The following is a 24,359-nucleotide window of genomic DNA, read 5'->3' as shown; positions in this document are numbered from 1 at the left end:
TCAGAGGGCCGGTGCCCAGGCCCAGCCACGTCTCCCACTTGTCCCTGGGCCTGGGACCTCCTGCAACAGAGGCCGCTTGGGGAGCTCACGGGAGGTCTCTGGCTCGCTCAGCCCTCTGGCCTTGGTCACTTTGGGAAGTGGGTGAAGGGGACACCCCGGGAGGCTCATCTGAGAGGGTGGAGCGAAAGGTGAGAGGGACAAGTGAGGTGGATCATTAACCAGCTGGGAGCCCTGGGAGGTGCAGGGCTCAGCCCCATTGGTCCCCAACTCAATCGGGTGACACTGTCCCGGGTGGGGAAGCTGCCTCGTAGGCCGTCCCCAGTTTTAGTATACGTACGGCCGCAGTGAGCTCTGTGTATTGCCAGGAGCCAGCCTTTGGCTGTCCCCAAGTCCTGGCCTCACTTACCCTCTGACCCCTTCCCAGTGCCAGGATGGTGGAGGTCGGCCTGAAGGGCTGGCTGCTCTGGGCCCTTCTCCTGAAGTTGGTGAGTCCCAGGCCCTGTGTCCACCCCAGGCAGGGGGCCGCTTGGCAACAGTGAGAGAGGGCCTGGGGAGGGGGCAGTTTCTAAACAGATGAGGGATCCCAGGCTCCCCAGAGGAGGGGTGCAGGTCGAGGGTCCTGAGCTGCTCAAGTCTTCAGGTCGCGGGGTTAGATGGACACAAGCGTTGAGCAGGGGGTAGATGGACTGGCTGTGACTGAGTGCCTCCCACTCCTGGTCCGCTGTGGGTGTCCTGGCCTAAGACGGTTGGTGGAAGGTTAGGGAAGGAGCCAGTCCCGGGGTGCTGATGGCATGGGTTCAAGGGGGGAATCACCTGATGAGGATTTAGCATCTAGGTTTGGGAGGAGGTCTTGCCTCTCAAGTTTCTTGCTCATTTGCACATCTGGGAAGGTGGGTGAAGGCTTTCAGCACCCAGCAGGTAAGGGCAGGGGAAGCTCTGCTCAGAATCACCAAGAGGGGCCCTGGCTGCAGCTTGGGCACGGTGGCAGCTGCCAGCAACGGCAATGGTGCCCCAGGTGCACAGGACCTGCATCCACACGGCCCCTTGGAGCAGCCCTCCACCTGTCCAGGGGTCATTGTTTCTCAGCAGGACCACACAGTGGCTTCCAGGGGTCTCCTGGGTGACCCCGTTCTCCCTACTCTCCCCTTACCCTCCGGAGTGACCTTGCTAAAGACAGATGTGCCAGGTCACCTCTCTCTTCAGTGACCCTGTCGCTCAGGGTGGAGGCCTGGCTGTTCCCATCTGCTCACCACCCTCAGACACCACTGGGAGCCCCATGTGCTGCTTTGGCACCCCACCTTCTCCAGCGCTCCCCTGGGATCCCTAGCATCCTGGACCTGCCTGGCATCCACCCCTCACCCGCCCTGCTCTCTTCCTTCTCCACGCCTGTCCTGGCTGCCCACTGCCCCATCAGCTACCTAGAGGTGCTGGCCGGCGCTGGGGCTCGGGGTGACGCTGCCCTGTTCCACAGGTCCAGAGCGAGCTGTACACGCCCATACACAAGCCCGGATACTGCGCCTTCTACGACGAGTGCGGGAAGAACCCGGAGCTGTCTGGAAGCCTGGCGTCACTGACCAACGTGTCCTGCCTGGACAACACGCCTGCCCGCCACGTCACGGGGGACCACCTGGCCCTCCTGCAGAGCATCTGTCCCCGCCTCTACACCGGCCGCAACACCACCTACGCCTGCTGCTCCCCCAAACAGCTGGTGGCCCTGGACCTGAGCCTGGGGGTCACCAAGGCCCTCCTCACCCGTTGCCCTGCCTGCTCTGACAACTTCGTGAGCCTGCATTGTCACAACACCTGCAGCTCCAACCAGAGCCTCTTCATCAATGTGACCCGAGTGGCCAGGCAGTGGGACAGCCAGCCCCGGGCGGTGGTGGCCTATGAGGCCTACTACCAGCGCAGCTTCGCCGAGCGGACCTACAACTCCTGCAGCCGGGTGCGCATCCCTGCGGCTGCCACGCTGGCGGTGGGCACCATGTGCGGTGTCTACGGCTCTGCCCTCTGCAATGCCCAGCGCTGGCTCGATTTCCAGGGGGACACGGGGAACGGCCTGGCACCCCTGGACATCACCTTTCACCTGTGGGAGCCTAGCCAGGCCGAGGGGAGCGTGATGCAACTTCTGAATGGTGAGGTCGTGCCCTGCAACCAGTCCCAGGGCAACGGCACGTCGGCCTGCTCCTGTCAGGACTGCGCTGCTTCCTGCCCCGTCATCGCCCGGCCCCAGGCCCTGGACCCCACCTTCTACCTGGGCCGGATGGTAGGGAGCCAGGCCCTCATCCTCATCCTCTGCTCTCTCTTCGCCTTGCTCACCGCCTTCCTCCTGTGGTCCCGCCTGGCCAAGCGGTGCCAGCGCAAGACGCCCGACCCCAAGGCGAGCATCAGCCTCGCCCACCGGCTCAGCCTCTCCACCCACACCGCCCTCAGCCAGTGCTTCCAGTGCTGGGGCACGTGGGTGGCCTCGTGGCCAGTGACGGTCCTGGTGGTGTCCACTGCTGTGGTGGTGCTTATGGCAGGGGGCCTGGCTTTTATAGAACTGACCACAGACCCCGTGGAGCTGTGGTCAGCCCCCAGCAGCCGAGCCCGAAGTGAGAAGGCATTCCACGACAAGCATTTTGGCCCCTTCTTCCGAACCAACCAGGTGTTCTTGACGGCACCTAGCCGGCCCCGCTACAGGTATGACTCCCTGCTGCTGGGGCCCAAGAACTTCAGTGGGATCCTGTCCTCTGACCTGCTGCTGGAGGTGCTGGAGCTGCAGGAGAGGCTGCGGCGCCTGCAGGTGTGGTCGCCAGAGGAGCAGCGAAACGTCTCCCTGCGGGACACCTGCTACGCCCCCCTCAACCCGCACAACGCCAGTCTCTCCGACTGCTGCGTCAACAGCCTCCTGCAGTATTTCCAGAACAACCGCACACGCTTGCTGCTCACGGCCAACCAGACGCTGTCGGGGCAGACCTCCCAGGTGGACTGGAAGGACCACTTTCTCTACTGCGCCAAGTGAGTCCTCGCGGGCGTGGCTTCTGGGGTTGGCGTGGGCCCCCTGGCGCCCAGGCCAGGTACACAGCCCAAACTGAGGGGCCCCATGTGGCTCTGGGTCTCGGTCGCAGGGGTGGCGACGTGCCATTTCTCTCCGTGCTCCCTCTCGCTCCCGCACGCCCTAAGTGGGGTGCGTGTTCACTGTAGCTGCTTTGCACCTGACCATCAGAGCCTCCACGCGGTCTTTCTGCAGCGCTCCTGACATAGGGCTCATCCTTGCATGTTCTTGGTCTAAGGGTCGCAGAGGAATCTGAGGGCCCTGCTCATGGGTGTGCTTCGTTATTTTCCTTTTTGCTTTTGTGCTGGGCCTGGATGCAGGCCAGCAGGGCCATGGGTAGCCCGTGAGGTGCCCTGGGCCAGGGCAGGGGCCGGGGCTGGTTTTAGGTCCTGCTCGCCTGGGCCGGGTACCCTTGTGCAGGCTGCAGCTACACCCCCTCACGCTGTTTGGAGTTTTGTCCCCGGCTGTGTCCACTTTGCCGTGGTGCAAACAGGAGGCCAGTGAAGGCGTTGGGCCTTGGGACCAAGAGCGAAGGTCTCAGAGCTACCGAGCCTGGAGGGGAGCAGCTAGGTGGGCAGGCAGCCGCTGAGGCTCTCTGGGGTTGGAATGGGCAGTGGCCCTCAAAAGCCTGGTCTCAGGGTCCCTTCACACCGTGACAAAAGACCGAGGACTCCAGAGAGCTTGCGTTTGGATAGAGGTTATATCTACTGACATTTACCGTGTGAGAAAGTAAAACTGAGAAATGACAAAATATTTCTTAATTCTTCAAAAAATAACAATAATAGGCTCATTACATGCTGCCACAAATAACATATTTTTATGAAAAAGAATGGTATTTTCTGTACCAAAAATGTCAGGAGTGATAAGAGTAGCATTGTTTTGCATCTTTGCAAATCTCTTTAGGGTCTTGCTTAGCAGAAGATGCTGGATCCCGGCATCTGGTTCTGCGTTTGGCCTGTTGGTTGAAGCTCAGCGAGAATGCTTGGCCACACACTCGTGTAGCCAGAGGAGGGAGGAGTGTTGTAATAGCCTTTCCAGAGAATTGTGGATTTTCTCTGGTACGTCACCAAAGCTCAGCAAGTGATCTTTATTTTCTTTTTTGCGTTGGGTCTTAGTTGCGGCATGCGGGCTTCTCTGTAGTTGAGGCGCGTGGGCTTAGTTGTCCCTTGGCACGCGGGATCTTAGTTCTCTGACCAGGGATCGAACCCGCGTCCCCTGCATTGGAAGGAGGATTCTTAACCACTGGACCACCAGGGAAGTCCCCAAGTGATCTTTTCTTAAATGTTAGCTGCAATATGGAAACTAGAGCCATGTCAGTGAACTGTCTGTACTTCACAGACTCGAGATCGAATAAGGGTAAAAATGGCAAACAGCATCTTAGTGTTATTATGGAGATAGTTTTGACCTTGCAGACCCCTGAAAGGGTCTCCAGGGCTCCCGAGGCCCCCACGCCACCCTGAGAACCTCTGGATTGGACGGGGGAGCCAGGGCTCCCACCCTTCAGGTGAGCCAAGTTTGGGCTGCTTCCCAGAGTCTGTGTTTCAGCCCCAGGGCTGGCGCTCAGAACAGGCAGGTCAGGGAGGAAGCTCTGACCCCAGGTTTCCAGTCCTCGAGTTGGCTTTACTTTGATTTTGGATGCTCACAACAATTCTTGGGTGGCCCGATTATCCCCATTTCAGAGACATGGAAACTGAGGCTCAGAGGGGTATGGTGAGCTGCTCAAGGTCACACAGCAACCAGCACTCCCAGCCAGCTGGTGACTGACGTACGCACTGGCTCACAATGAGCGCTTCGTCCACGCACGTGTGATGTGTTCACAGAAAGGGCTCAGTGGAGGGCATGGAGACCTGCCCGAGGTTGCAGGGCTGGCACGCTGTCCAAGGAAAGAAGGAGTTCCCACCTCTGGGCCTGGAGGGTTCTGGGCTGGCGGGAGGAGGAGGCTGAGGGCAGCGTGAGGCTTGCGTGGCTCTGTTGGTGGTTAGGACCCCGGGGGGCTTGTGTGCCAGACTCCGGCCCCCCGCCCAGGGGAGTGTGTGTGACGCTCACCCACCCGCCGCATCTGGGAGGACATGATGGCGGAGCCAGGAGGGTGAGGCTGGGATGAGGGGAGAGAGTTGAGGCCCCGCTCAGGGAGCTCCAGTTCATTCTGGATTGGGCCCAGAAATGTTCTGACCACAGGGTCAGGCGATGGTGCTGGGGGTCCGGGGTGGGGCACCCGGGCCACAGAGATGGGAGTGGGGTCAGGAAAGGTGCGTTCCTCTCCCTCCAGCACCCCCCTCACCTACAAAGATGGCACGGCCCTGGCCCTGAGCTGCATGGCTGACTACGGGGCACCCATCTTCCCTTTCCTCGCCATGGGGGGCTACAAAGGTAAGCTGGGTGGCCCCCGGGAGGACAATGAGGGGACATACGGGGCAGGAGTCAAGGGCAGAAGGATGGGAGTGGCAAAGGGCTTCCTCTGCCACCCCCTTCATCTTCTCCCAGCCCTGCTCAGATTCTCTGGTTCTGTGCCTGGGCCCATAGGCTTTGCCTTTGGCTGAGAGAGGGAAGCGGGGTGTAGTCATTCGACAATGACTTGAATGAGGCGGGGAGGGGGAGGGGAAACGGGTGAGGCGGGGGTCAGGGAGGGAAGCAGAGGTGCGGTTGGAGGGTAGCTGAGCATTTCTCCTTCCAGGGAAGGACTATTCTGAGGCCGAGGCCCTGGTCATGACCTTCTCCCTCAACAATTACCCTCCTGAGGACCCCCGGCTGGCCCAGGCTAAGCTCTGGGAGGGGGCCTTCTTGGAGGAGATGCGAGCCTTCCAGCGTCGGACGGCTGGTTTGTTCCAGGTCACATTCATGGCAGAGGTAGGCGCTGCAGGATCCCCTGGCTTTGGGGAGGACAGTTCAAGTGGCTCTGGGTGGGGTCTTGTGTCCCCATCGTGTCCTCGTCCCTCCTGAGTGACCTTTAGCTAGCGTCTGCCTGCCCAGGAGGATGGGGTGGTGCGACAGCTATTCTCACAGCCTTGCCGGAGCTCACAGTGGCTCATGCACACGGTGCCCGCTGGCCGAGCCCTTGGGTCAGTGGGGCTGGTCGGGTGTGCGTCCACAGCGCTCCCTGGAGGATGAGATCAACAGCACAACAGCCGAGGACCTGCCCATCTTCGCTGTCAGCTACCTTGTCATCTTCCTGTACATCTCCCTGGCCCTGGGCAGCTACTCCAGCTGGCGCCGAGTCCTGGTGAGAAGTGAGGGGAGCAGCGAGGGTGGGGATGGCCCATCAGGGTGCTTAGAACCTTTCCAACCTGCTTTCCAGAGCACTTCAAAACAGCAGAGTGGACACACCCAGAGCGGCTCCCCCAAAGGGTGATGCTTCTTGAAGTGTGCTGTTTCTAAAGGCCATGCGAGTTTTCATTCTGCGCCCTGACAGTACCCCACCCCCAACCTGTGCAAATGCAAAGCTAGTATTTACATTGTCTTACAATGCACGCTTGAGGTAGAAGTGGCAGGCTCACAGGGCCTGCCCTCGGGAGGACGGCTCGGAAAAGTGGCCAAAACACAGAAGCATGGAGCAAGCCTGCCCTCTGCCCTCCTCTAACTCAGGTTGGGGGCACATCTGGCAGCCCTGCAGCCAGGAGGCTGAGCCTGATCCCATTGCAGGTGGACTCCAAGGCCACGCTGGGCCTGGGCGGGGTGGCTGTGGTGCTGGGAGCAGTCCTGGCTTCCATGGGCTTCTTCTCCTACCTGGGCGTCCCCTCCTCACTGGTGATCCTGCAAGTGGTGCCCTTCCTGGTGCTTGCCGTGGGGGCCGACAACATCTTCATCTTCGTTCTCGAGTACCAGGTAAGGGGGCAGGAGTTCTGCATACCCCCAGCTGCCCCTACATGCCCAGGTGCAGCCCTGCATGGGTTTGCTGGGCTTCCTATGGCCTCTTCCTAAGCACTGATGTCCATGTGTACAATTCCTGTAGAAAACAGTGCTTTGCGTTTATTTATCTTTCACATAAATGTATTCATACCATTTGTGTCACCTAACTTGCTCTCTGTCAGCCCCACATACTCTCTGGTAAGCGTGTCACATAGCACGTATGTTATTGAGCCCAAGCTCATACTGCTCGCTGCAAGACAAGCCAATAAATCGAGAGACGAGGTGTTGAAGCAAGGAATAGTGACTTTATTAGGAAAGCCAGCAGACTGAGAAGGTGGTGGACTAGTGTCCCAAAGAACCATCTTACCCGAGTTAGAATTCAGGCTTCTTTTATACTAAAATGGGAGGGGGTGTGGCTTGTTGTTACAAACTTTTTGGTGCTAGGAATCCTTTGTTCTTGCAGCTGTCCATGTAGGTCTGGTCACAATGTCCCTATAAACCTCCAACAAGACAAATGTTAGACTCTGCTCTGCAACTTTTTTCTCTCTACGTGAATGGAAAAGTGTTATACCTTTAAAGGTCAAAGCCTTGAGAATGGGCCATCATGTATATTTCAGGCCATAGGCAACATTCTTTAACAAAAGATCCAGAGCCAGCATGACTAAGCACAGGCAACAGAGCACAAAGGTTAGAGATCCAATATGGGGTCAGGTTTGTTCTTCCTGTTCCACATACAGCCACCTCTGTCTTTGTGCTACTAGGTCGCATTCCATGGAAGGACAAGTCAGGGCCCATTTAGCCTCTCCTGTTAGTGAACATTTAGGGTTCCACGATGGGTCAGAGCAAGGATGCCATGGGCATCCCCAGACATGCCAAGCATTTTTCTGGGCCAGACCCCGAGACGTGAAAGATGTGGCCGAGCACAGTGTTGGCAGGGTCTGCTCGCACTGGGGAGGGTGGAGCCATTTCCTCAGGCCTGGCTGGGTCTCCAGGCGACGGCCGTGCCTGGGGGAGCGGGTGGCACGTGCCAGCTCCCTGCTGGCCTGCGAGGGACAGAGCCCTTGGCCGGATGTTGACCGTGTCCCTGCCGTCCCCACACAGAGACTGCCACGGAGGCCTGAGGAGGGACGAGAGGCCCACATCGGCCGAGCCCTGGGCAGAGTGGCCCCCAGCATGCTGCTCTGCAGCCTCTCCGAGGCCATCTGCTTCTTCTTAGGTGAGCCGGGGCAGCCCCTCCCCACCAGGTACTGGGAGTTCTTGGAGGCTGGCAGCCTCCTTTCCCTTTGTACCGTCTGAGCGGGTGCCGGGCCCTGAGATTCACCCCTGGTCCCCTCCTCCACCAGGAGCTCTGACCCCCATGCCAGCTGTGCGGACCTTTGCCCTGACCTCCGGCTTTGCGGTGCTTCTCGACTTCCTGCTGCAGATGTCAGCCTTCGTGGCCCTGCTCTCCCTTGACAGCAGGAGGCAGGAGGTAGGGGAGGTGGAGAGAGCAAGGGACCCCCATCTTGGCTCGGGCTGGGGTGGCTTTACTTTGTAGAAGTAAAGGCTCAGAGTGTGGCGCTGAGCGCAGCAACAGAGTGCTGGAATGTTTGGGCCACGTAGTCCCCAGTGTCCCAAAGCAACCTCGTTTTGGTCATTTGGGGGAATATGATCAAACCTCCTAAAGTACATGAGGTCATGACATAAAATATAAATGAGAGACTGACAGGGAGGGAGTTCCTGTTTCCGTGATGGTGCAAAATTCAAAGGTGTTTTATCAAGGTAGAAATTAGAGATAAAGGCAACGCACGGTGGCATGTCCGCACTGGGCGGTGCTGGCACGGACCACCTGCGGAAGGTGGCTCTCCCACCCCATGGGAGGGAGGTGGTCCCCGGGGTCTGTTTTGGGGCCACCTTGAGCGCCTGCCTCCTTCCAGGCCTCCCGGCTGGACGTCTGCTGCTGCAAGAGAGCCCGGGACCTGCCCCCGCCTAGCCAGGACGAGGGGCCACTGCTCCGATGCTTCCGCAAGTTCTACGTCCCGTTCCTGCTGCACCGCTTCACCCGTGTGGTCGTGGTGAGTGGGGACGGAGGGGAAGCTGGGGGGCCTCGCACCACCCGGGGACAGGGGTCCTGGCAGTGCCCGGGGTGGCGGGCTCTGCTCAACCTGGACCCTCGCCTCGCCCGTCATCTTTGGAGGGGTGTCGAGCTTGCCCAGGTCCAGGAGCTGAAGCAAGAGGGAGGCTGAGATTCAAGTCTGCCCAACTCCAGGATGTTCCCCATGAGACCCTGCCCAGACCCAGCCTGGGGAACTGCTGGGCAGGAGGCCTTCACATGGTGCTTCCCTCCCCAGCTGCTGCTCTTCCTGGCCATGTTTGGAGCAAGTCTGTATTTCATGTGCTACATCAAAGTGGGGCTGGACCAGGAGCTGGCCCTGCCCAAGGTGAGCGGGCCCTGGGGCCACCGGTGGGTGCCCTCCCTCCCTTGCCCTCGGCCCCCAGGGACGTGGGGAGGCTCAGCAGCACACAGCTGGTGGGGCAGCATGCAGCAGGGCCGTGGTAGGAGTGCAGGACCGCTCATCACGTGGAGCTGGGAAGAGAAGCCACGTCATGTGTGGAAAGCGCAAGAGTTCAGCGCCAGCCCCAGGCCACGAGAGGGAGATGACCAGGAACCCGAGGGGCTGGACGTGGGAGCCGATCGAGATGATTGTCAGGGCAGGATTGCTGAGCACCTGCCTTCTGCTGGGCACTCCACATCCTCAGGCCTGGGCTCCGCAGCAGCCCATGTCACCGTACCGTCCTCTGAAAGACAGTGAGGGTCGGGAGCTCTGTGGAAGGAAAGACCTCTGTGGCTTGAGGGTCCTGGGCAGAGGACAGATCGAGGGGCATCTGAGCATTAGTGGGATTTGCAGAGGAAGGCAGCAAGGGTGACAGCACAGACCCGTGGGAGGCTGGGGCGCATCCAGGTGTGTTTCCTGGGTGTGGGAGTGATGGGGTGTGGGGAGGAGTGGCGGTAGAGCCCGAGAGCAGGAGGCCGGGGCTCGGGCGTGGGGAAGGGTGCTGACTGCCAGGCTGGGGCCAGCAAGCACACATCGGAGAGGCTCGTCTGGATGTGCAACCAGAGGTGGTGTGGGCTGGTGGCTGGGGGAAAGCAGGTCTGCGTGCCCGCGCTCCGGGGGAGAGAGAGCATCATGAGGGCTCGGACATGCAGGGCCACCCTGGGCAGGGTGATGGGAGTCCGGGTGCTGGCAGGAGCCCTGGGATGAGTAGTCTGGGTAGCCATCTGCAGGTGGTGCTGGCCTTGGAAGCAAGATGAGGTAGGAGGAGAGCCAACAGCCAGGATGGCACCTTCGAGCCACCATAGGGAGGAAGAGGAGGCAGCAAAGCCAGCAAGGGTCCAGAATGACCCTGCCACCCATGGTGGCCCTGGGGGCTGCTCACAGGGCTGAAGAGAAGAGGGTCCCCAGTGCCCCCAGGACGGGCATCAGGGGCCTGGTGGGCCGAGCCAACGAGCGAGAAGGAAGGTGGTGATGGGCTGCAAGACCCAGCTGAGGTTTTGTTTATGCCCTTTGTTTATTTTTCTTTGGGGGAGATTTGTTTGTTTCTTATGATGTTATAAAACTTATTTCTTTCCATTTTTTTTCTGGTAAAATATACGTAACATGAAATATGCCTTTTTTTTTTTGCGGTACGCGTGCCTCACTGTTGTGGCCTCTCCCATTGTGGAGCACAGGCTCCGGACGCGCAGCCTCAGCGGCCATGGCTCACGGGCCCAGCCGCTCCGCGGCATGTGGGATCTTCCCGGACCGGGGCACGAACCCGTGTCCCCTGCATCGGCAGGCGGACTCTCAACCACTGCACCACCAGGGAAGCCCAAAATTTGCCATTTTAACCATTTTTAAGTGGCGTTAAGTACGTTCTCGTTGTGCAACACTCACCACCATCCGTCTCCATGGCTCTTTCATCCTGCAAAACTGAGCCTCTGTCCCTATTAAACACTGACTCCCCATCCCCTCCCCCCAGCCCCTGGCACCCACCATCCTACCCTCCGTCTCTGAAGTTGACTAATCTAGGTACCTCATGTAAGTGGAATCATATGTTATTTGTCCTTTTGTGATGGGCTTAGTTCACTTAGCATAATGTCCTCAAGGTTCAGCTATGCTGTAACATGTGTTAGAATTTTCTTCCTTTTTCAGGCTGAAGAATATTCCTACATATACGAATGCATATACATCACAGTTTCCTTAACCATTTTTCTGTTGATGGATATGGGTTGCTTCCATGTTTTAGCTATTGTGAAATAATGCTGCTATGAACATGGGTTTACAAGTATCTCTTTGAGACCCTGCTGTCAATTATTTTGGGTATATACCCAGAAGTGGAATTGCTAAATCATATGGCAATTCTAGTTTTTAATTTTCTGAGGAAGCTCCATACTGTTTTCCACGGCAGCAGCTGTACCATTTTACATTCCTACCAACAACGCACAGGGTTCCAATTTCTCCACATCCTCACCGACACTTGTTTTCTGGGTTTTTTTGGTTTGTTTGTTTGTTTCTTTTTTGATAATAGCCATCCTAATGGGTGTGAGGTGGTATCTCATTGTGGTTTTGATTTGCATTTCCCTAACAATTAGTGATGTTAAGCATGTACTTACTGGCCATTTGTATAGCTCCTTTGGAGAAATGTCTATTTTTGAATTGGGTTGGATTTTGTTGTTGAGTTTTAAGAGTTCTCTAGATATCCTGGATAATTAATCCCTTATCAGATATGTGATTTGTGAATATTTCCTTCATTTCTGTTGGTTGCTTTTTTACTCTATTGGTAGTGTACTTTGATGCACCAAAGGTTTTAATTTTCATAAAGTCTAATTTGTCTATCTTTCTGTCCATTAACTGTGCCTTTAGTGTCATATTCAAGAATAAATCTTTGCCAGGAGTTCCCTAATGGTCTAGTGGTTAGGACTCTGGGCTTTTGCTGCCAGGGCCCGGGTTCAGTCCCTGGTTGGGGAACTGAGATCCCACAAGCCTTGTGGTGTGGCCAAAAAGAAGAAGAAGAACAACAACAAAAAACAATAAATCATTGCCAAATCCAATGTACTGAAGTTTTCCCCCTATGTTTTATTCTAAGAGTTTTGTAGTTTTAACTCATAAATTTAGATCCACTTTGGGTTGATTTTTATATGTATTTATGTATATTTTTGAAGGTCCAACTTCATTCTTTTGCATGTAGATATCCAGTTTCCCCAGCACCATTTGTTGGTGGGAATGGTCTTGGCTCCCTTGTCAAAAATCATTTGACCATATATGTGAGGGTTTAATTCTAGGCTTTCTGTTCTATTCCATTGGTCTATGTGTTTGTCTTTGTGCCAGTACCACACTGTTTTGATTACTGTATCTTTGTGGTAAATTTTGAAATCAGGAAATACGAGTCATTCAACTTTGTTCTTCTTTGCCAAGATTATTTAATTATTTGGGGTCCCTTGAGATTCCAGTATGAATTTTAGGATGGATTTTTGTATTTATGCAAAAAATCATTGGGATTTTGATAGGGATTTCATTGAATCTATAGATTGCTTTGGGTACTATTGACATCTTAACAATATTAAATCTTCCAGCTCATGAATATTGGATGTCTTTCAATTTCTGTCTTCTTTAATTTCTTTCAGCAATGTTTTGTAGTTTTCAGTGTATAAGTCTTTCACCTCCTCGGTGAAGTTAATTCCTAAGTATTTTATGGTGCTATAGTAAATGGAATTGTTTTCTTAATTTCCTTTTTGGATTACTCATTGCTCATGTATAGAAATACAGCTGATTTTTGTGTGTTAATTTTGTAACCTACAACTTTGCTGAATTTATTAGTTCTAGTGGTTTTTTTTGGTGGATCTTTAGAGTTTTATATATGTATATAAGATCATGTATTTTATGAACAGAGATAATTTTACTTGCTTTCCAGTTTAGATGCCTTTAATTTCTTTTCCTTGCCTAACTGCTCTGATTACAACTTCCAGTATTATGTTGAATAGAAGTGGTGAAAGCAGGCATCCTTATCTTGTTCTCAATCTTAGAGGAAATTCTTTCAGTCTTTTACCACTGAGTATGATATTAGCTGTGGGATTTTCATATCTATGGCTTTTATCATGTTGAGGAACTTTGCTGTACTCCTGCTTTTCTGAGTTTTTTTTTTTCATAAAAGGATGTGGAATTCTTTTTTTTTTTTTCGGCCACGCTGCACGGCTTGCAGGATCTTAGTTCCTCAACCAGGGGTCGAACCTGGGCCACAGCAGTGAAAGCGCTGAGTCCTAACCACTGGACTGCCAGGGAATTCCTAGGACGTGGGATTTTGTCAAAAGTTTTTTCTGCATCACTTGAGATGATCATGTGATTTTCTCTTCATTTTATTAATGTGGTGTATTACATTGACTGATTTTCATGTGTTGAACCACTCTTGGATTCTGAGATAAATCCCATTTGGTCACAGTGTATAACCCTTTTAAAATATTGTTGAACTCAATTTGCTAGTATTTTGTTGAGGATTTTTTTCATCAATATTCATAAGGGATATTTGTCTGTAGTCTTTCTTTTCATGTAGTGTCTTTGTCTGGCTTTGGTATTAGGGCAATTCTGGCCTTATAGAATGAGCTAAAAGTGTTTCCTCCTCTTCAATTATTTGGAAGAGTTTGAGGAGTATTGGTGTTAATTCTTCTTAAAATGTTCGGTAGAATTCACCAGTGAAGTCATCAGGTACAGGGCTTTTCTATGTTGAGTTGATTTTTGAAAATGGATTCAATCTCCTTACTAGTTATGGGTCTATTCAGATTTTCTATTTCTTCTTTTAATAGTGTTGGTAGGCTCTGTGTTTCTCGGAATTTGTCCATTTCATCTAGGTTATCCAATTTGTTTGCATACAATTGGTCATAGTACTTACTTAAAATTCCTTTTATTTCTGTAGAATCAGTAGTTGTGTCCCCACTTTCAATTCAGATTTAGTAATTTGAGTCTTTTCTTTTTTCTTAGTCAACATAAGTAAATCTTTGTTGATTTTGTTAAACTTTTTGAAGAACCAATTCTTGGTTTCATTGATTTTCTATATTGTTTTCCTATTCTCTATTTTATTTATCTCTGCTCCAATCTTTATTATTTCTTTTGTCTTGGCAGCTTTGTGTTTAGTTAGTTTTTTTTTTCTGGTTCTGTAAGTTGTATAGTTAGGATGATGACTTGAGATCTTTCTTCTTTTTTATTGTGAACATTTATAGCTGTAAATTTCCTCCTTAGCACTGCTTTCACTGCATCCCATAAGTGTTGGCATGTTATGTTTTCATTTTCATTCATCTGTAAATTTCTAATTTCCTTTCTGATTTGTTCTTTGACCCACTGGTTGTTTAAGAGTGTGATGTATAATTTCTACAAGTTTGTGAATTTTTCAGTTTTCCTTCTGTTATTGATTTCTAACTTCATGTAGTCGTGGTCTGAGAATATACATAATATGATAACTATCTTTTTAAATGTTGAGACCTAATATGTGGCCAAACACATGGTTTATCCTGGAGAATGTTCCATGTGTATTTGAGAGGAATATGTATTTTGTTGTTGGGCAGAGCTTCTGTATATGTCTGTTAGATTTAGTTGGTTTATTGTGTTGTTCGAGTCCTCTATTTCCTTAATTATCTTTTGTCTGTGTGTCCTACCATTATTGACACTGGAGTATTGAACTCTCCTACTATTATTGTAGAACTTTCTATTTCTCCCTTCATTTCTATCAAGTTTTGCTTCATAGATTTTGACGGTCATTCATTAGGTGTGTAACTGTTTATACACACTTACTCTTGCTTTGTTGAATCTTTTATTAATATATAATGTTCTTCTTTGTCTTTTGTAACCTTTTTATTTAAAGTCTATTTTACCTGGTAGTAGGATAGCCACCTCTCTTTTGCCTACTGTTTGCATGGAATATCTTTTTTCTATACTTTCACTTTCAACCTGTGGGCAACTTTGGATATCAAGTGAGTCTCTTATAGACATCATATTTTTCTTATCCATTCTATTAACCTCTGACTTCTTTTTGGAGAGAGTGGTCTATTTACATGTAAAGTAATTACTGATAAGGAAAGACTTACTTATGTCGTTGAGCTATTTGTTTTCTATATACCTTATAGTTCTTTTGTCTCATTTCCTGCATTACTATCTTCTTTTTGTTTAGTTGATAGTGAAATGCTTAAATTCTTTCCCATTTCCTTTTGTGTATATTCCATGGCTATTTTCTTTGTGGTTACCAAGGAGATTACATTAAATATCCTAAAATTTGTTGAATTTATCCTAGTTTAACATGAATTACATAGAAAAAATCTGTTCCTATACAGTTCATTTCCATTTCCTTTCAGTCATTGCTATCACAAAATTACATCTTTATGTACTGTGTATCCAAAAACTCAGACTAATAATTTTTTATGTATTAGTCTCTTAAGTTATGTAGAAATAAAAAAATGGAGTTACAAACCAAAGTTACAATCAAACTAGCTTTTATAATTTTCGATGTATTTACCTTGACCATTGATCTTCATTTCTTTATATGGCTTTGAGTTATACCCTAGCATCCTTTCATTTCAACTTGAAGGACTCCTTTTAGCGCTTCTTGCAGGACAGGTCTTGTGGCAACAAACTCCTTCTGCACTTGTTTATCTGGTAATGCCTTAATTTTCCCCTCATTTCTGAAGCACAGTTTTGCCAGAAGTAGGATTCTTGGTTGACAGTTTTTTCTCCTTAAGTACTTTGAGTATACAAACCCACCACCTTCTGGCCTTCAAGTTTTCTAATAAGAACTGTGCATATAATCTTATTTGGGATCCTTGTATATGATAAGCTTCTTCTCTTTTGTTGCTTTCAAAATTCACTTTTTGTCTTTATCTTTCAACAGTTGAATTGTAATGTGCCTTGGTGTGGGTCTCTTTGAGTTTATCCTACTTGGAGTTTGTTAAGCTTCTTCGATGTTTATATTCATATCTTTCATCAGATTTATGAAATTTTGGCTGTTATTTCTTCAAATAATCTTTCTTCCTCTTTCTTTCTCTCTCTTCTCTTTCTGGGATTCCCATGATGCATATGTTGGTCTACTTGATGATGTCCCACAGGTTCATTTTTTTTATTCTTTTTTCTTTCTCTTCTTCACTTGATAATTTCAATTGTCCAATCTTCATGTTTGGTAATTCTTCTTCTGACTGCTCAAATATGCTTTTGAATCCCTATAGTGAATTGTTTATTTAATTATTGTACTTTTCAGCCCCAGAATTTCTTTTTGGTTCTCTTTTATGTTTTCTCTTTATTGATCATTCCATTTTGGTCATACATTGTTTTCTTGACTTTGTCCATATGTTATTTTAGCTCTTTGAGCATCTCTAAGATAGTTGTTTTAAAGTCTCTGTCTAATAAATCCATTGTCTGGTCTTTCTTAGGGATGGTGTCTGTTGATTAATTTTTGTTCCTAGGTATGGGCCATATCTTTCTGAGTCTTTGTATGTTTTATGATTTTCGTTGTTGTTGTTGAAAAATGGACATTTGAGAGTTCACAGTAACTCTAGAGATCAGATTCTCTTCCTTCCGCAGGGTTTGCTTATTTATTTATTTATTTTTATAAATTTATTTATTTGTTTTTATTTTTGGCTGTGTTGGGTCTTTGTTGCTGTGCATGGGCTTTCTCTAGTTGCAGTGAGCGGGGGCTACTCTTCATTGCGGTGCGTAGGCTTCTCATTGTCATGGCTTCTCTTGTTGCAGAACACGGGCTCTAGGCGCATGGGCTTTAGTAGTTGCGGCACGTGGGCTCAGTAGTTGTGGTTCGCGGGCTCTAGAGTGCAGGCTCAGTAGTTGTGGCACAAGGGCTTAGTTGCTCCGCGGTATGTGGGATCCTCCTGGGCCAGGGGTCGAACCCATATCCCCTGCATTGGCAGGCGGATTCTCCACCACTGCGCCATCAGGGAAGCCCTATTTATTTATTTTTAAAAACTTAATTGTTACTGATGTCTCTGTCCTGGAGATCAGCCTGAGATGTAAATTTAAATTCTTTACAGATCTTTTCTGAGCCTTCACCTTTCCCTGGGCATGTGCAGTGACTGTTTAAATTCCCCTGTATTTGTGGTTGATTTTGAGTGTCATGTTCCTTAAAGGTCTGGCTCTCAAAAGGAGAAAAAGGGAGATATGAAGGGGAAAAACAATAAATCAAGCACTTGCTCTTTAAATATCTTGGAAGTAACTTCAGCTTGAGGTGAAGGTTTTAATGGTGTCTGACTCTGTGTCTGCTCTATGGATATCAGAAGCAGCAATGAGTGATCAGAACATATATCCTTGATATTTAAGAGATGGGCCTTATAGCCTACCCTGGATCCCGCAAGCTGTGTGCAAAGTGTTCCTGGAATGCATGCATGGCTGCCTGCTTCAGGCTGGGAGGATAAAGGATGAGTAGCCAGTACCATGCTAAGAACCATCCAAGCCTTTCTCTGGAAGCTTCAAGCCCTCAGTCGACCCCAGAATTCCAAAATAGTTACATCAGACAGATTCTGCCAGTGCAGTTGGAGTCTTGGTGGGGAGGTGGAATTCTGGTTCTTCCTATTCCAACATCATCCCTGATGTCACTTTGAGGTTTTACGTTATAGGAGAAGGGAACAGGCCATGCAGATGCCTGGCACATGGCCTTGAGGGTGTGCACAAGGGTGTTTACATGTGCGTGTCCGTGCAGTCTGTGGTCACAGGCCAGCTTGTTAGACTGTGGCTGTACCAAACTGGGGATGATAAGAAGGGGTAAAATTATGTGTATATGTTTGTGTGTGTGTCAGAGAGTGTGTTCATACAGACTGGCATATGATGCTCTGTGCATGTACCTCCATGAGTGTGTTCTGTGCATGTACCTGTAATTATATACCTGGATGTGTGTACCTTGGGGTGTGTACCTCTATGGGCACACCTCTGACCATGTACATCTGTAATGGAACCGTACGTGTGACTCTGTGAGCACGTATCTCTGTACCCCTGTGAGCATGCACCTCTGTGTGTGTACCTCTTGAGCATTTGCTGGAGCGAGGCTCTTGGGGTGTGTCTGGCCCTGGCCTCACTGACTGTCCTCTGTTCCAGGACTCGTACCTGCTTGACTATTTCCTCTTTCTGAACCGCTACTTTGAGGTGGGGGTCCCAGTCTACTTTGTAACCACTGGGGGCTACAACTTCTCCAGTAAGGCAGGTTTGAACGCCATCTGCTCCAGCGCAGGCTGCAACAACTTCTCCTTAACCCAGAAGATCCAGTACGCCGCCGAGTTCCCTGATGAGTGAGTGCCCCAGCCCACCCCTGTCTGTCCCCCTACCCTGCTCTGCTGCCCACCTGCTGCCATGTGCCTGGGGAGGCCCAGAGTGAAGCCTGGACCATAGGAAGGACCCGCCACAGCCTGGCTGTGTGGTCCTGTCCCCTGAGCTCCTCTCCCCGACCCTCAGGTCTTACCTGGCCATCCCTGCCTCCTCCTGGGTGGACGACTTCATTGACTGGCTGTCTTCATCTTCCTGCTGCCGCCTTTATGTCTCTGGCCCCAATAAAGATGAGTTCTGCCCCTCGACTGTCAGTGAGTATGGGGCCTCTGGGGGCTCAGGGCCCACTACATCTTGGGGAAACTGAGGCTAGAAAAAGGAGAGGACTGGTGGAGGATCTCTCAGCCCCTCCCACTCTTCGGCAGGGTCAGTCGGGGCGGGAGGGTCCCGTCTTGGAGCACAGGTGTGGGGGACTGCACCCGTATGTGTGGACGCCCAGCTGGTCCACCAGGCAGTCACCCCCTCATGCCCCTGCTGAGTTGTGTCCACACCCGCCGGGCAGGCTGCTGCTCACATGCCGAGGGAGTTGAGTGAGAACAGCACGTGGCGCTACCCCGCAGCAGCTGCGCTTGTAGGCGGAGTGGGGAGGCCCCGTGGTGGCTGCTTCTCTGCCCCAAACTTCTCTGCCTCACTTGCTCATAGGTACCAGCCGTTTCCATAACTGAGAGGGGAACTCCTCCCGTAGTTAGAGACAAATGCAAATCTCTCCAGAAGTACCCATGCCTGTTGCGGCAGTGGCAGTGCATGGGGATCATGATGGGAAAGGACCACAAGGCGGGCAGAGGGGGTGCTGCCTGGCCTTGGGGGTGCCGCCACCTGGAGCCCCTGCTGTCTTTGCAGACTCCTTGGCCTGCTTGAAGACCTGCATGAGACCCACAGCAGGGTCTGTCCGGCCATCAGTGGAGCAGTTCCACAAGTATCTTCCCTGGTTCCTGAACGATGAGCCCAACATCAAATGTCCCAAAGGGTAGGCGGGGTGGCGGGTCCCCCAGGGAGGACAGCTGTGTGGGCGCCCAAGGCGGGGGCACAGAGGGGCAGGAGGCAGTGTGGGTTCTCTGGGAATGGCCATAGGCCAGGAACATGGAGGGGGCCCGATCCTTGGCTAACCTGCTCTGGTCTTCTCCCTGCAGCGGCCTGGCAGCATACAGCACCTCTGTGAATTTGGGCACAGATGGCCAGATCTTAGGTAAGCACGGCCTCAACTGGAGGGAAGACCAGAGCCAGCTGCTCCAGGGGCCCCACGAGTCCCAGGGAACCTTCTCTCCTTCCTCCTTTATGGGGGACTTCTAACTGCCCTGGCCCTATTTTCAGAGGTCACGTTACCCAGCTCCACATCCTCAGACTTTACCCCACTTCTGCCCTGCTTCCTTCTCCCCACCCCCAAATCCAAGGTCAGTGTGACGTTCATGGACTTTTCAGTGGCTGATGCCACACTCGGGAGCCACCCACATCCTTTTCTCTCAGGCACAAGTCACACCCAGATGTGGGCAGTTGGCAGCTGGTTAAATGAATGACTATTGTACTTACCCAGTGGGTGCCCTGATGCACAGCTCTGTTAAGTCAGCTGTTTCCATTTTTCTGTCTCCCTTTATGGTCCTTTCCTATAGGAATATGTTCATTGGAAAAGTAATTAAATGAATTTTAAGAATCCAATGCATGTTTTGAAACCATACAGAGCAGCGTTTGGGTTCATCTGGGAGATCTCTTCTTCTTTTTTTTTTCTTAATTTAATTTAATTTTTGGCTGCATTGGGTCTTCGTTGCTGCACACAGGCTTTCTCTAGTTGTGGTGAGAGGGGGCTACTCTTCCTTGCGGTGCTTGGGCTTCTCATTGCAGTGGCTTCTTTTGTTGTGGAGCACAGGCTCTAGGCACGCGGGCTTCAGTAGCTGTGGTGCATGGACTCAGTAGTTGTGGCTCACAGGCTCTAGAGTGCAGGCTCAGTAGTTGTGGCGCATGGGCTTAGCTGCTCTGTGGCATGTGGGATCTTCCTGGACCAGGGCTCTAACCTGTGTCCTCTGCATTGGCAGACGGATTCTTAACCACTGTGCCACCAGGAAGTCCTGGGAGATCTCTGTAAGCTCTATCCATCAGAGGCAGGGCTGGGACTTGAGTCTTGCACAGCAGTAGGACCAGCTGCAGAGTTTGCAGGACTGGGGCCAAACCAGCATGCAGGGCTCTTTGCTCAGAATGTATTAAGAATTCCCAAACGGTGGTGGCAGAGTCCTGAACCCAGCTGGGCGCTATCCCTTGGGGGTTCTGAGGGCTCCTGGCACAGGCTCTGACCTTTGCAGCCTCGCGGTTCATGGCCTACCACAAGCCGCTGAAGAACTCTCAGGATTACACGGAGGCTCTGCGGGCAGCTCGGGCGCTGTCAGCCAACATCACCGCCGACCTGCGGAAGGTGCCGGGCACCAACCCAAACTTCGAGGTCTTCCCTTACACGTGAGTCCCTGGGCACTGGGATGCAGGGAGGTGGGCCCGAGTGAGGGTGCTGGGCTGGTGAGGGCGGCTGCTGGGTGGGGATGGGCTCCAGCAGGGAGGCTCGGGCTGCACCTGGGCCCGGGCCCCCTGAGACCCTCCCCTAGCTGCATGCTCATCCTGAAGTGGGCGTGGGATGCCATGGAGCGGTGACTGTGCTCTGTGACCCGCAGGATCACCAACGTGTTCTATGAGCAGTACCTGACCGTGATCCCTGAGGGGCTCTTCATGCTCACCATCTGCCTGCTGCCCACCTTCGCTGTCTGCTGCTTCCTGCTGGGCATGGACATCTGCTCTGGCCTCCTCAACCTGTTCTCCATCATCATGATCCTGGTGGACACTGTGGGCTTCATGACCCTGTGGGATATCAGCTACAATGCTGTGTCCCTCATCAACCTGGTCACGGTAGCCTGCTGGCTGAAGGGGCGGGGCTCCAGGGCAGGAGTGGTGCTGGCCTCATAGGACGACCCCAGCCCTTTCTAGAGTCTAGGTGCTGCCCGCTGGTCTGGGTGGAGACCCCTGCCCCCGCCCTTTTGTGGCTGAAGCCCCCTCTCTCCCCACAGGCGGTGGGCATCTCTGTGGAGTTCGTGTCCCACATCACCCGCTCCTTTGCCATCAGCACTGAGCCCACGCGGCTTGAGAGGGCCAAGGAGGCCACCATCTTCATGGGCAGTGCGGTGAGTGGATGGGCTGCCTCATGTAGTCCTCGGCCGGCTGCCCCGTGCCCAGCCTGACGCCCACCTGTGACCCCCAGGTGTTCGCAGGAGTGGCCATGACCAACCTGCCCGGCATCCTCGTCCTGGGCCTGGCCAAGGCGCAGCTCATCCAGACCTTCTTCTTCCGTCTCAACCTCCTCATCACTGTGCTGGGCCTGCTGCACGGCCTGGTCTTCCTGCCGGTCATCCTCAGCTACCTGGGTGAGTGCCCAGGCTCCTCTGACACTGCCAGGCCCCTCCCTCATGACTCCAGGCCACAGGCAAAATGCCACGAACACACACAGCCCTGCTTACCCGGGACAGTCACTGTCCAAATTGCGAGCACACAATTCCTCCTGGTTTGGAAAAACTGCGGTTTTTCACTTAACATGTGAAAACATCTTTTTTGTGTGTCAGATGTGTGTTTCAGACACTTTCAGTGGCCGTAGGGTTCTGTGCTGAGTGCTGTTGAACTTTTGATCATGACCTTCAGCAAGAAATATATTTTCACACTGAGAGGTGATGTGTATAGGCACAGACACGGACAGGCAGAGTAGAACAAGCATTTGACAAAATAACACTGCCGGAGAAGCCTCGGATATTTTCTGTTCTAGTCTATCATTGATTTTTTAAAAAATGCTGGTGTTATCTGCGAAATTGATTTCATGACTCATTCATGGGTGACTGCTTGCAGTCGAAAAACATATCCTCTCCTATGGATCAGCCACAATCCATTTAACCAGTTAACCTTTGACCTCATCCTCCAATATTTCCTGGAGAAAGTCCAATATGTGAATGTTGATTATTCATGCCAATGGTTAACGCCCTCCAGCAAGTTTTACCATTTAAACTCCTACCAGCAACACGTGCATTTCCGTTTCCTCATTGTTGAGCACAGTCATTTACACACCCCGTCCCCACAAAGAGATTTTTTGTTTTGGTTGCACTGGGCGGCTTGCGGGACCTTTGTTCCCAACCAGAGATTGAACCCGTGCTCTCGGCAGTGAAAACACGGAGTCCTGACCGCTGGACTACCAGGGAATTCCACCGCCCCACCCCTGCAGAGATTTAAACTGGGCCCACAGGACGAAGCGTCCCCCCTCTTACGGTGGGCAAGCTGAGAGCAGTTCAATGCTGCACCATTCCCTGACACCCGGAATAATAATAACGGTAATTTTAGAGAAAACATTTACAGAAGGGTGTGTTTGTGCTCTAATATATGTGCACTAATCGTCTTATCACCTCTGGAGGTAGGTGATGTTTTCATCCCCATTTCACCGATGAGGAAACTGAGACTCCCACCCCAGTCACAGAGCTGGTCACACGCAGTGTATCTGGAGGCCACACAGCTCCAGCACCCCTACCCAAGGCAGCAGCATCTTGTAGAAACTTCCTGACCCCCTTTGGAAGAGGAGAGTGTATTGGGGATGGTGGGTGGCGAGGAGGACAGCCCCAGGGGCCACCCAGTTGGGGAGCTACAGGTCCCACAGGTCGGGGCACCCCTTGGAGATTCCGAGTGGCCGGGAGTGAGGAAGGAGCTCGCAGGTCCTGCCCCCTCAGGGGATCTTGACAGAGAGGCGAGTGGCAGGCGCAGAGGCCCCTGGGCCCCTCCCTGACCTGAGTCTGACAACAGAGTGAGGAACGGCTTCTCTCGGCAAGGAGCGCTTGCATAGGGTGTCCAGGAAGAGAGGAGGGGGCGCAGTCACAGGCCATGGGCGTCCGGGGGCTTCCCCTGCAAGATCCCCAGATGGCAGGGGTCTGCACTGGAAGGCAGGTGGGCCAGGGGCTGGGCGCGGATGGCGGCTGAAACGGCTACTGGCATGTAGGCGTAGGGTGGGGTGAGGGCTGCGGCGAGGGGCAGTGGTGGAGGTGGAGGGCTTCGGGCTTAGCTCTCGCTCTCGGGAACTTCCTTTTTAGGCCACGGCAAACGCCTGCGCCCCGCATCCAGCATGCCGCTTCCCTGACCGTGGTCCTCTGTACCTATCCCTCTGCAGGGCCTGATGTCAACCCAGCTCTGGTGGAGCTGCAGAAGCAGGAGGGGGAGGTGACTGCGGCCAAGGCGGCCTCCTGCTCAAAGTGCCCTGCCCCGACGAGCACGGCCAACAGTGTCTATGTCAACTATGGCTTTGAACATCCTGCCAAGAGCGAGGGTGGCCTGGGTAGCTCTCGGTCTCACAGTAAGCAGAAGCTCTGATGGAGCCAGAGCCCCTGTCCAAGCTCACCGGCCCTGACCTGAGGGGCCATGAGGGCTCCTCTGTGGGGGTCCCTTGACCCATCCTCCCCCTCAGGGCCTGGGAGAGGCTGTCCCCACAGGAGTGCCCACAACAGGTCACCCTCTGGCCATGAGGTCTCACCCACAGGGACACACGATCATGATGGAGGTGGCACGCGATGGCGTGGGTGTGATCCGGTCCTGATCCACCTCTTGAATTTGACATGTGTCCTCCTCATGCAAGTTTTAAAACTTTAGTTCTGTGTATGTAAACATATAATATTATTGCACACTTAAAAGTTTTTCTTAATTGATATTATACTTGACCTATCCTTTTGCAATGAGGTTTTTTTTTGCACGCAACATACATTTTTTTGATTTATTCACGTTGACACGTGGAGATCTAGTCCAATCATTTGAACTGCGACACAGCATTCCATTGTGTGAACGAACACGGTGTTTTTATCCATTCCCCAGCTAGTGGGCAATCACATTGTCCCCAATTATTTTTCTGCTATAAGTCCACAGTTGCTTTTGTGGAATTCAGAGCTCCCAAAGCTCTGAAAACCTACTGTGTTTGTCTCTTTTTCTCCTGTAAGTTTGGGACAAACTCATTTGGTGGCAAAAACCAATCAGACAAGATGTATCTATTTATACTCTATAAATACGATACTTACACTGTTCAACCAACTTGTTGTGAATAGTCGTATATTTCAGTGCATTAATGAGTTTGATTTCGTGTTGCTGCCCCAGATCCTCCTGGGGTCTAGTATCTA

General features: G+C 51.9%; 1 protein-coding gene across 1 annotated transcript; it reads left to right on the top strand.

The window, feature by feature from the left end:
* Positions 1-431: 431 nt before the first annotated feature.
* Positions 432-23,565, top strand: NPC1L1 (NPC1 like intracellular cholesterol transporter 1; the record flags this gene model as incomplete). Its single annotated transcript, XM_079711815.1, has 19 exons — positions 432-485; positions 1,472-2,997; positions 5,304-5,404; positions 5,709-5,881; positions 6,126-6,254; positions 6,674-6,856; positions 7,982-8,096; positions 8,224-8,351; positions 8,797-8,934; positions 9,211-9,300; positions 17,974-18,164; positions 18,328-18,452; positions 19,039-19,165; positions 19,329-19,384; positions 20,490-20,640; positions 20,850-21,081; positions 21,240-21,353; positions 21,431-21,593; positions 23,366-23,565. The coding sequence occupies 19 exons, from the start codon at positions 432-434 to the stop codon at positions 23,563-23,565; spliced, it is 3,996 nt and encodes a 1,331-aa protein (XP_079567941.1).
* Between the last annotated feature and the right edge of the window lie 794 nt (positions 23,566-24,359).

This window comes from Hyperoodon ampullatus (genome assembly GCF_949752795.1).
Source record: "Hyperoodon ampullatus genome assembly, chromosome: 9".
In the NCBI taxonomy this organism is placed as follows: domain Eukaryota; kingdom Metazoa; phylum Chordata; class Mammalia; order Artiodactyla; family Ziphiidae; genus Hyperoodon; species Hyperoodon ampullatus.
Note: the sequence above shows the minus strand (reverse complement) of the source record. Positions and strands in the feature narration are given on the sequence as shown.